This window comes from Oryza brachyantha, chromosome 11 (assembly GCF_000231095.2).
Source record: "Oryza brachyantha chromosome 11, ObraRS2, whole genome shotgun sequence".
NCBI lineage: Eukaryota > Viridiplantae > Streptophyta > Magnoliopsida > Poales > Poaceae > Oryza > Oryza brachyantha.
The window spans coordinates 7,502,033-7,515,079 of record NC_023173.2 but is presented as its reverse complement, the minus strand read 5'-3'; the positions used below and the strand labels follow the sequence as shown (position 1 = coordinate 7,515,079).

The window sequence follows — 13,047 nt, the reverse complement described above, 5'->3', positions numbered from 1 at the left end:
TATTTTGTAACCACTTTTCTCATATAGCTATTGCTCTGTCGTCTTGTGATTAGATGTTAAAATATGGAAGAATGAGAGAACATCCATATTTGGAGTTTCTCTTTCCAATATGTCTGATGCTCTATTTCTAGATGATAGGATAGATGACCTAGTGGAACCCTTTTTTCTCACATCACCTCGCAACGACCTGAACGTGTATAATTTCTCCTTGTCCTCTCGGAAGCCCGACGACCGGGAATCCGCGCCTTGCATTTACCGTCTCATTTGCATCAAGACTTTCCGACCCTAACTTTGCACTCCCACTGGAGGAGCTCATGCTCTGACATAGTCGTAAACTAAAAGACTATAAGTCATATTACGAAACTAATAGTATACTAAAGATAATAATAGTTATGTCCAACAACTTACACGAACAATGTATCATTCGGATATTTAGTTCCCATCACAAACATGAACACAACTTTATAGGGAACGTTACATGCATATTGCTAATAAATTAATCCCCATGCGCAGCATGCATGCTGCCTATTCGATCACTTTGTGGGACCCTATCTATGGATTCGTTCAAGAGCTACAAAAATCTTGTAGGACGCAGCATCCAATAAGTCAAAAAAACACATAAAGAATACAAATGGTGATTTTGGACAACTCACCTAAACAAATAAACAAATTGAAATTTGATATGAACTTGATTAGGAAACCCGGAACAAATTACAAAGTAACAGCAAAAAACACAACAGTAGACTGATGCACCACTATTTATAGGCACCAGCCTACCTCCAAGAAAGCACACCAAAACACCATACTTAGAAGCTAAAAAGTGTGAAATATAGTGTGTGTGTGAGAACTGAACTAGCAATGGCAGCGCCGACACAGACCATAGAGGTTCCCAGCGACGCTGAGCTGATGCAGGCACAGGCCGACCTGTGGCGGCACAGCCTCTACTACCTCACCTCCATGGGGCTCCGCTGCGCCGTCGAGCTCGGCATCCCCACCACAATCCACCGCCTCGGCGGAGCCGCTTCCGTCTCCGACCTGATGGCCGCGCTGTCCCTCCCTGAGAACAAGCTCCCCTTCTTCCGCCGCCTCATGCGCGTGCTTGTCACGGCGGGCGTCTTTGCCGCCGATGGCAGCGGGGACGCCGAGCGCTTCGGGCTCACTCCGCTGTCCCGCATCCTGGTGGACGGCGTCGTCGCCGACGAGCACCACAGCCAGAGGTGCTTCGTTCTGGGCCCCACCTGCCGGCACTCCGTGGAGGCAGCGTTCAACCTGGCCGAGTGGTTCAAGAAGGAACTGGCGTCGCCGGTGCCGTCGCCGTTCGAGGACCTGCACGGCGCGAGGCTCTTCGAGGAGAGCACCCCGCTTCTGGACCCGGAGATGGACGCCGTGGTCAACGAGGCCCGGGCGGCGCACGACAACCTGGGGATTGGCACCTTGCTCCGCGAGTGCCGTGACCTGTTCAAGGGGGTGAACTCCCTGACCGACTGCTGCGGCCGCCACGGCGAGACGGCGAGGGCCATCGTCAAGGCGTTCCCGCATATCAACTGCACGGTCTTCGACCTTCCATGGTTGGTGAACCAAGCGCCTCGTGATGGCGTCGTCAACTACGTCGCCGGTGACGCGTTCCATTCTAACGTCCCACCAGCTCAAGCAGTCATGCTCAAGGTGCATAAATATAACGCTACAATCCCTAAAATTCTATGTCACATGCATCTCTAAATGGCTCTACTTATATAAGATATATTATATATATATGGTTAAGAAACTATGAGCTAGTTAATATGCCATCCACAGATAACCTCGAAGTACAAGCTCGATCTTGAAACTAAATCTTGTGTACTTATTTCTGTAAGGATTAATCGTTTGATCTGTTTTGTATACATATATAGCTTGTTCTTCACCACTTGAGCGACGATGACTGCGTGAAAATCCTAGGTCAGTGCAGAAAGGCTGTTCCTTCACAAAAGGAGGGCGGCAAGGTCATTGTCATAGATATCTTGGTTGACCCTTCTCTGGGGCCTGTAATGTTCGAAGCCCAGCTCATGATGGACATGCTGATGATGGTCAATACTAGAGGACGCCAACGGGACGAAAATGAATGGCACCATCTGTTCACCAAAGCTGGATTCAGTGACTACAAGATTGCCAAGAAAATTGGAGCTCGAGCTGTCTTTGAGGTCTTCCCCTAGGAGGCTTGATCGTGCTCCCACCTAATATGTGTGTAACCAGCGTACCTGCATCGTGTGGAGTGAAAATAAATAAATAAATAAAAGCATAGTGCCGCGTTGAAATGGGAAGTTCACAGATCATGAAGGGACCGAACTCTTAGGTTTGGTTATTACTTCATGAACTGTGCAAGGTTCGTTTGCAAGAATACATGTATTCAATCGATGCGCTTTCTTGCACATGTGGTTTGTGTATGTACTGGAGTACCAGTCGACCACAGTAAGTTGGAAATGTAATTTAAGCCTTCCCGAGCATTATATGCTGATCAAATATTTATGAAGTGTGATTTAATTAGGCAATATGATTATCTGCTACAACTCTATTTATATGTTTCATAGAACTACAATACTAGTGAATTATTTTGTTAGAAAACTTTAATTTTATATATACCTTATTGTGTGTTTAACGCGTGAGCCCAACTTATAACAGTGCAGCTATTATATGTGAGTCTAATGAGTGGGCCCATGCTTGCAGTTCTCCTGAAATGCATAGCTAAGGTTGTAGTGAAGTGATAGTTTTGTAAAATTTACTCAAAATTCTATGCATTGATCATGAAAAAAACAAATCAAATAGTTAAAAGCCCCACTATGTTACTGCCTACTATAAGTATAAATGAATCTAAACCATTCATCTAATTAAACAGGTGAACGCAACCTTTGTGACATTCATCTTCTTCCATGATCGAAAAACTCATGTGAGAATTTTAAATTAAGAAGCTTTATTATAGAAACACACACACAGGCTTTAGCAGTGGTGGCGAAGATCTCTAGGCGGTGGAGATGGTGACGATGTTGTTGGGGTACCGTTACTACGGATGATTGTATGTAGGGGACGACGATGGTTGTGCACAAGCGAGAGCGAGGACGAAGGTTGTGGAGTTTATTGGAACAGAAGGTAAAATGAACTTATGAAAAGGTTAAAGTTATAAAGCCTATTGGGTATATAGCTATTGAGGGTTTTGAGGGGCTAATAAGTGATTCACCCTGTGGTGAAACGAGAAAAAACAACTGGTCAATGGAAAGAAAATTTTCAGAATAATGAATTATTCTGAAATAAGGGCCAGTTGTTACTAGAAAATTTGGTATTTATGGTTGAGTTGATGATGAAAATAACAATCAACGGTCACACACGTAGGTCTGAAAATCAATCTTAGACCATTCCAGTGCAGGATCTAATTCTTAGAAATACTGGGCGTGCCAGTCAGTTTGATTCTGTAACTAACAAGATATAGCATGGAAAACAGTTAACCCTGAAATCGCTATCGGCTAGAGAGCCGATACCGCTCCAGGACCCTAGCCGATAGACTAGATGATCAGCTTTACAGGACTTTCATGGTAATAATTATAAATATGCCTAGTTGGCTAAGTCATAAACAGGATAAATACTAGATAAGCCAACCAGCGAATTAATCTAAGGTTTGAGGCGATGCGCCAAGTTGGATTGATCTGAAGATATTTTACAAGGAGCATAGGCACCTATATTTATAGCCCCGGGAAACAACTAATCGGATAAGAATCCGCTATTAACTAACTTTACATTATTCGGACTCTAGTTAAACAACAGAACCCTAAACAAACTTCGAGACAAATCCTAATTAATTTACATGGACTCACGGTTAACACCGAACCTTCCTCCAGGTTTTGGGCCCAATCGGACTCCTATCCTTGTCCGATTTGGACTCTATCGGCTGCAATCCTTTTGCGTTCAGCCTCCTGCCCCAAGCCGATTCGAGCCTTTCTCATTCTATTCGGTTTCTTACCGTATTTCAATCAATGACGTTTAATTTGCCAAAATCTGGCGTTAACACATGCCCCCCAATTTCGGAATAATTTATTATTCCGAAATTTCTTGTTTTGAAACTGATTTATGCCATCGCCCAAGCTGTAACGGTATAGTCCCAACGACTCCCCTGTTTTGCCGCACTGTACCAATGGCTACTTTTTGGATCGCTTGCGTTATAACCTTCTGTCCTTTCCAGACTTGGCCATTCTCGCCGTTGGTTTTTTTTCTCTGTTCCTCGCTTTCGCGCTTGGCACCCCTGCTCCCAGCATGCTCATTTCGTCTCATCCCCTGAGCCCATACTTCTCATTCGAGGCTGCATCGCCTCGTCGTCACGCTGCGAAGAAACACTGATCATCCCCGCTGCGTCAAGCCTTTTCCAGCGGCGTGGCGTCCACAAGCTCATCACCGAACACCCCTTTCGAGATCCCTGAGGTAAGTTCTCACCCTGACCCCATTTCTGCCTCCCGCCACTGAATACCCTGTCTCCCGAATCTAGGGTTTTCTGCTATCGAATTTTTTCTGTACCATAGCATTTCTTGACTGGTTAGCTGATTTGTTTTCCGCACTATTTTCCTTTTCATCAACTTAAAAATCAGATCGTGATCCCAAGCCCAGACCCTAGATTTTACTTCCTTGGTCCTATGGGAAATCCCGATCCTACAGAAATTATCTGTTCTAAAGCCAATCGGATCCCTTTTAAGAATGCCAGATTAAACATGTCTAATTGGTCCCAATCTTTTAGATCTTTCCCCACTTCCTTGACTGGTTGGAAAGACTGGTGCAATCAGCTGTATAAGACGTATGGCACCCAGTGGGAAGAACTGGACATCGGCCATTGTATAGGCCTTAGTCTCTCCGAGATGGAAAAGAATGAGCCACTTCTAGCTGCCACCTCTTATTTCTGGTCCGATGCCCTGAATGCTTTTACCTTCGACCACGGGATCCTTACCCCAACCCTCATGGATGTAGTGATGCTAACGGGTTTAAACATCATGGCTCCCTTAAACCCACTGATCCAAGGAGGTACTTTTCAACACCAACTTCAAACCAAAAATGTGGGGGGTCGGTCAGCATATATTGCCTCCCATCGCAAAAGCTCTGGGATAGCTGACCATAGGGAACACAGTGCTTTCCTTAACCTCTGGTTAGAGAGGTTTGTGTTCTGCGGGCAGACTTTGGGCCCAACAACCAACTTTGAGAACATAGCAGAGCACCTAGCCGATGGGAACCCTATACCTCTTGGCCAATATCTGCTTGGGGCAGTATACCACATGTTACATCAAGTTTCCTCAAAGCTTTCCATCAGCCAGCCAGTTGGTCATGTAGCTGGACCGTGGTGGTTCCTCCAGTTATGGCTCCGACTGTACTTCTCCAAGGTTCTAGACCTATCAGCCTTTGACCAACGCAACTTCCCCTCCTTGTCATTTTTAGAATCAGAACCAACCGAGACCCAGAGATGCATGTCCTACGGAGAGATTGTCTCCTCTTTCCCGAGTCACTAGATGTCATCCGTCCGACTAGCCCATATATTCAAACTGTGCTACCTCGGACCAGAGTCCAACACCTGTACTTGGTTTTCTTATCCTAACTCAAGGGATTATGAGGCACCCAGCACACTGAGACTAGACAAAATCTTGGCCAATAAGTGTTCTCTGGAGAATCTGGCCTTCGCTCTAACTCCGTGTCTGCTACCCGTTAGCTCCCATTATGGACGATCAGCTCAGCCATCCTACCAATTCTACCACCCAGCCTTAGCAGCCAGGCAGCTTGGGTGCAGTCAACTACCAGCCAATCTCTTTTTCTTAGGCAAGATCGAGATGAGAGGCAAAGTGACTTTGGCCCTAGAGTTTGATCGAATCAGCAAGATGGCCGAGGTAATCCCCTTTGGGTCAATGACCTCCTTTGATTTCGAGTCACTATTCTGGACGCTTACACTGGATGGTGGGAGGAGCTACACCAACACATATTCTCGGCCGCGGTTGGCTTCTTTTGCAATCGGATTGATTCCAACTATGAGTACTCCGATTCCGAGGTAATCAAATTTGCCAATTTACTATTTAGGCATCTCTAGTTATCATGTGGTATTAATCCCTTCGCCTTGCAGCCTACTCTCGCAGTTCCCGCTGTTAGCCGGAGTGGCAAGCCGATCGAGTATTCGACGTCGATGCTGCCTGCTCTAGGTCACGGTGCTCCTTCGCCAATCGAGTTTATCAAGAAATTCTTGGGACCCCCAAGTCCACTAAGAAGACCCAAGCGCAGCAAGAAATGCGAACGAGCTCCGAAGAAGAAGTTGAAGATCACCACGGAGGCCATTCCTTTAGAGACTTCATCAGCCGATATGGATGCTGCCATCGATGCCACAGCCGACGATGACTCCGATACCAATATCAAGCGATAGGTAATCGCCTATCTTTTCCCTCTTCGGCAGGTAATCACCCACTGAACTATAACTATTTCTTCATTCAGGCGATTGCCCCTCTGATCTTCCCTGTAGTTTTCTGTTAAGCCTTCGGCTGATGAAATCCCAGCATCTTCCTCCGCCGGGGATCCAGCTCCTGCTGCTATTATAGCATCGGCGACAGCGAGCCTGGCTTTGCCATCTAGCTCATCCCCAAGGTCCGGCACGAGGCGAAAGAGGGTGGCCCATCGGTCTCCTCGGCAGGTTACTTCCTCTACACAGGTAAATGTCCGATGACTCATCGATCATCTGGTTTTGTGCTAATGGCTAACGTTCTGTTTCGTTGTAATAGCTTCCTGATGCCTCTTGTTTGCCGACTCCACCGGCTGATAATGATCCAACACCAGCGCCCATCCCGGAGGAAGTTTCTCTGCCTGCTAGTGCGCCTATCCCATCGGCCAATGCTGCTTCCGTGGCGCAGGTAATTTTCTTCGGCTTATCCCCTCGCTCTACTAATGCCCTGGCTCTGGCTCACCTGTCATCCCTGTTTTAGGACTTAGGTGATTTCTTCTCTTTTGACGTCGGCCAATACTTGGATCCCTCTGAAGCCGACGCTGATGAGCCTGTTGATTTGTCGGCCTACCTTCAAGCACAGCTTCAAGATATCCTAGCCAGATTGGACCATCCAATTGACACGTTGATCAACGATGCTGGGCCGATCAGATTCAGAATTGAAGAAATCCAAGATCAGCTGCCTGACGACCTGATGGATGCTATAGCCCCTGTGGGTTACATCGAGTCCCATCGGATTCCTGTGCTCCGGGCGTGGCAAAGGATCACAGAACGTGCCTCCTAGGCTGTCGCTCAGGCACGGGTTCAAGCAGACCGAGTACAGGCCGTAGCCGAGAAGACCAAGCTAGATGAACTCCAATCGGCTGCGCCGGGCATACTGACCTGTATTGAAAGGTTGAAAAAGGAAAAGGCCGTGCTGGAAGCGCGGCTGACCAAGGTCACCAAGAGCTCACTGGCCGAGGAACAAAGGCTGGCGGACCTTCCAGCGGCCGTGACTGCTCAAGAAGAAGTCCTGAAGTTTGTCGTTCAAACCACCATCGGAAGTTGCCGATCCCTAGAGACAGTTGCTGGTACTGACGTCGACGATCTGAAGATAATCCAAAACATTGACGATGTTCGCCTACGCGCGATTGCTGCTCTGAAGAAACATCTAGGCTTGTAATCATTTACCCTTTCTCAACGAGCTGAGCAAGACTCTCGAACTCATGTGCCGAGAATTTCTCCCTGATCTGGCCGAGCAAGCCTTGGAATGCTAGTTCGGCGAGTTGTTGGTCGCTCAAGTTTAGCCGATAGCATCGGCTCCTTACGTTGCGGAATCTCTTGACGTAATCGTGAACTGATTCGTCCAGCTTCTGCCTGACCATGGTAAGATCGGTCAGTGTCGTCTCTTGTACTCCCGCAAAGAAATACTTGTGTAATTGTTTTTCAAGATCGGCCCAATTCCTGACCGAATTCGAAGGTAGAGAAGAGAACCAGGTGAAAGCCAATCCCGATAACGAGAGTGGGAAGAAGCGCACTTTCAGCGCATCTTCAGCCGACGCTTCGCCGCTTTGAGCTAGGAATCGACTGACGTGCTCAATGGTCGATGTACCATCCTGTCCTGAGAACTTGGAGAAGTCCGACACCCTGTACTGGTGAGGTAACGACACCCTCTCAAACCACTCTGGGTATGGGCGCCGATACATGGTCGTTTGCTCCCTCGGCCTTAGGCCGAAGCTTTCCTGCATGACTTCAGCTATGTGATCCGTCCACTCTTCGTCTCTGAAGTGTGCTCTTGCCGATGGGGCCATGCCGGAGGCGGCTGATACTGCTGGTTGTCCCGATAAAAGGGATTAGCATGGCAAGCATTCCTTGCTGGAGTCCTTTCCTGGTAAGCTTGTCTTGGCTTTTCTAGGATTTCCTCCAAGTGTACATAGGGATTATGAGGTATCGGCTCGTCATCCCTTGGATCTCTTTCGTCCCTGTACTGCCGATAGCTTGACCTTTCCCCACCTGGGAAATATCTGGGCCCACTTTGGTGTGATTCCCCATCGGGAGCTCCATCGGCCACCTGCCGGATTAGTCCCGACAGGGTCTTTACTAGTACCCCCGATTGATTGATGAGGGCAGGGTGCACTGCTGAATCTACCATGTCCTGTAGATTCGGCTGGATATCTAGGGGAGGGTTGCTACCACCTCCTTTCTTTGCGTCGGCCCCTTTTCCTGCTTCACCACCTTTCCGATGATCTGAACTTGGCATCGGCAGTTGAGATTTTTGTACTGGACCGCCTCGAGTCATGCTGAAAGACTCGAGGCACAGCTTCTGCAACTTTTCCATGTGGCGCTGCACCAGGGCCCGTTGTTTGTCGGTGAGGCTCTCCCAGGTGATGGGGAGAAAGTTCTCCGCGCTGACTTCCTTTGCAGCCATTGCTGTTGTTTTATCTTGACGTGCACTTGACTCACTTGAGCTGGGTTCTTAACACAGGACCCACCGAGCGTGCCAAAAATGTGTTGACGCTGAAAATAGCAATCAACGGTCACACACGTAGGTCTAGATCAATCTTGGACCATTCTAGTGCAGGATCTAATTCTTAGAAATACCGGGCGTGCCAGTCAGTTTGATCCTATAACTGACAAGATATAGCATGGAAACAGATAACCCTGAAATCGCTATCGGCTAGATAGCCGATACCGCTCTAGGACCCTAGCCGATAGACTAGACGATCGGCTTTACAGGAATTTCATGGTAATAATTATAAATATGCCTAATCGGCTAAGTCATAAGTAGGATACATACTAGATAAGCCAATCAGCGAATTAATCTTAAAAGATCGGACCCAACCGAGACAGTCTTAAGATTAATTGGTCGATCGGACCGCTCCAACATTTATTATCCGCTAAATAGTTTGCCTATATAAGACTAAACATGAAATTTGTACAGTAAACTGGAATGCTATACTAATTACTCGCATAAAACAATAACACCCGGCGGCATGCGTACCCAATCCAGACCTACAAGATCGAACTCTGTCGAGATAGTACAGACCTAAACATAACTACACATAACATCAGATAAATATTATAGTATTCGAATAACGAGATTGCAAAACAGCGTAAACCACCAACCGATCTAGTAAACTCAGCCGATCGGACAGACTTCTATGGAAAGATTACACCAAACATATATAGATCAGACCTAACCGAGACAGTATGCAGTTCAGCATAGTATAACGATAGAAACATGACGATCGACAAGTTTAATCAACCAATCGGCAGATTACTTAAGATAATGCTGGCTAAAACTCCAGCAATAAGCCTCTAAGAACCCCCGATTCAATTCGATAACATAGATCTAACAAACCAGATTGATCGGACTGAACTGAGATAGAATCAGGCCGACTAGAACAATGCTATCGGATCGAAAGGAGGGACTCGTAGAGACTTGAACGAGTACTAATACTTCTTCAAATCAACACAGATCAAAAGCAATAATAGAACTCAGCCCGCCGATCAACCAAGCAGTAGATCGGATTTAACCAAGACAGTTTTGTCTTAATTGATCGACAGGTTTTGACTAACTACAACTTACACTGCGAAGCTGACAAACCCCGCGCCGAAAGCTCATGCAAGTCGAAGGTTTGAGGCAATGCACCAAGTTGGATTGATCTGAAGATATTTTACAAGGACCCTGGGCACCAAAATTTATAACCCCGGGAAACAACTAACCGGATAAGAATCCGCTATTAACTAACTTTACATTATTCGGACTCTAGTTAAACAACAGAACCCTAAACAAACTTCGAGACAAATCCTAATTAATTTACACGGACTCCCGGTTAACACCGAACCTTTCTCTAGGTTTTGGGCCCAATCGGACTCCTATCCTTGTCCGATTTGGGCTCTATCACCTGCAATCCATTTGCGTTTAGCCTCGTGCCCCCAGCCGATTCGAGCCTTTCTCATCCGATTCGGTTTCTAACCGTGTTTCAATCAATGACGTTTAATTTGCCAAAATCTAGCGTTAATAAGTTGTTAAGTGGTTTTATGCTAGAATCGGTCAGAAGGCTGGAAGCTGAGTCAGACAGTAATCTAGAAGGCCGCATTGGACAGGAAGGAAAAAACGGAATCGGAAAAGACTTAGGATTCATAAAGGAGAAGTGGATATTGTAAAATAGGGTAGTTTAGTTATTGATTTTGAGTCCAAATATGTGAGCCCAGTCAGTGTAACTCATCAAATATATATCAATACAAAACATTTCGGTGAATCGCCACTATCTTCGACGAAGCTAGCTGTCGGAGTAGAGTCATTCGTCTTTGCAATGTAAGCTCGTTTCTATCAGTCCACAGAGTAGATTTGATAGGACTTTGTTGGTTAAGTCTGGTATTCTCTCTAATCTATTTAACGGTTTACCTTCAGTTTTGTGGTTGCTTTAATCTGCTTCGCACATGTTAAAGTAATTACAATTTCCCGATCATGATTCATGCCTATAATCGATCTAGTATGTGTTCATGGTTGCTTTAAATAAGATTATGTCTTAGTTTGGCGTGATCAATCTTGTCTGCTGCTAATTATGAGTTTATATTAGATTGAAATGTGTACATGAACTATTTTATTGGTGTTCTCGGCGATATTTTATCTAGTGGCCTATCGGCTGGGTTGTGGGTTGTTAATCATGCGATTTGGTAGTGTAATATATACATACATACATACATACATATATATATATATATATATATACACAGGTATATACATACATATATATATATATATATATAGATACATGTATTTGTACATATACATATTTATAACATGCATCTATCTAGAGTAGTATTTTGTGCTATCTGAACTTGTGCATCTGTCTGCTGTCTAGGGACTCAATTTTGTGCTGTCTGGGGACCCAACAAGAAAATGCCGTACAAATATAAATATTTCGAAAAATTCGTAGAACATATTGAAAAAGAATATGGAAAAATACTTCTCGGCCTTACCATATGCGTTTTCATCCCTGCAAGATATGGACCAAATAGTCATCGTGAGATCACTTGGTGACTGTACATCACAGCAGTCAGCAGACAATACTGCAAGATAGAAACGTAGCAAATTAATGTAAGAGAAAGTGCTCAGAGAGAAGTTTCTCGACAACACACCCTCTTTGACTGACCAGTCTCCCTCGTGTCATGTTCATATCTCCTTGCAATTTTAGCCGACACAGAACAGCATAGATAACGGTTGTATATTCGATATATAATGATTTGCAAATAAATAAGTTACACAATGATTATTACTTGATTGTCTATATAATATTTCATATATTATGTTTTATGTCTTATATTTCTTGTATGCAACCAATACATGATGTTTCCTCAAAAAAGGTTATATGCAGTTTGAAAACACGTGTTTAGGCGTGGAGCAACGAAGAGACGACGTCCTAAGTTTTTTTTAAGTTAATCATACCACGTATGATGATTAATATGATGTGGATAAATATAAGATCGTTATCTTACTATACATGCCCTTAAGAGTGGAGTCCTAGGAACAAGTATATTTTCTTTGGCAAAAAAAGTACAGCAACTTTCCTTGAAACTTCTACTTCAAACAGTGCATTTTTTCACTATTTATGTTGAAAATTTGATTGTCGTATTATTGAAAAAATTATGATTAATATTTATATTATTATTAGAAGATAAAAGATGAAGAATACTCTATGTGTGGCTATTTTTTAACTTTTACATATTTTTTTTCAAATATCATGAACAACCAAACATTAGACAGGAAGTTCACAGAGACCGCATATGTTTTGTATCACTTAGCTCGACTGTCAACGTCACCAGATATCTCTTTAGCCCGTCAAATAACATAACCATAAGTTATTTACGGAAATTTGGCACAACCTGACAAGAGTTAGTGGGATTCAGATTGGTGTATGGCGGTTTGGACAAAGCGACGTATTATGTCGTACGTGGGTAGAACCGATAAAGCAAGGGATGAGTAAAAGAAGTTTGGTAGTTTCAACAGATTTTGCTCGCCACTTCATAACTTACTATTATCTGTTTAACAATATTAAGCCACGTTACAATACTTCAACATCCATCTAGAAAACATCACTGTTTTTAGTCTTGGGTAAGAGTATTAAGAAAGTTTGTGGAATTAAATAGGGAAGAGGTTATAATTAGTTGAGAAAGAAAATAAGAGAAACTTTAGTAGTGAATAATCGTGATTGGTTAAAAAGTTTTAGTTTGGGATGGACACAATAGTTTCTCGTGCACAGTTAGGATAAGATACTCCTTTGGGGATAATGGGGAACTGTTTTACATATCCAGTGTATGCATGTTTATATAACTAAAAAAGTCAAGATAATGTGACTAATACAACCACGGCATATTAACAGAGATAAACATTAGTGCATATTGCGCAACCACGGAACCCTTCATCTTTCACGGGGCATAACACATATTTGTGACGGTTCTAGGCCTTGTTACGGACGATTTATTTGTGATGGGTCATAACTTATTGCCACGTGTAACATAAATGTCATCTCTAATGGGCGATAACTTATGACCCATCACTAAAACATTTTCATAATTTTTAA

At 44.3% G+C, this 13,047-nt stretch overlaps 1 protein-coding gene across 1 annotated transcript; it reads left to right on the top strand.

The window, feature by feature from the left end:
• The first annotated feature begins 795 nt into the window (after nucleotides 1-795).
• LOC102721027 (probable O-methyltransferase 2) lies at nucleotides 796-2,518 on the top strand. Its single transcript, XM_006662820.2, has 2 exons — nucleotides 796-1,665; nucleotides 1,890-2,518. The coding sequence occupies exons 1-2, from the start codon at nucleotides 859-861 to the stop codon at nucleotides 2,187-2,189; spliced, it is 1,107 nt and encodes a 368-aa protein (XP_006662883.2). The 5' UTR covers nucleotides 796-858; the 3' UTR covers nucleotides 2,190-2,518.
• The last annotated feature ends 10,529 nt before the right edge of the window (nucleotides 2,519-13,047 follow it).

What these genes read in the sequence shown, in the direction of transcription:
- LOC102721027 (XM_006662820.2), top strand. Translation starts at nt 859, where the DNA reads ATGGCAGCGCCGACACAGACCATAGAGGTTCCCAGCGACGCTGAGCTG. An exon ending in CTCAAGCAGTCATGCTCAAG is followed by an intron (nt 1,666 to 1,889) that starts GTGCATAAATAT and finishes ATACATATATAG; the next exon opens with CTTGTTCTTCACCACTTGAG.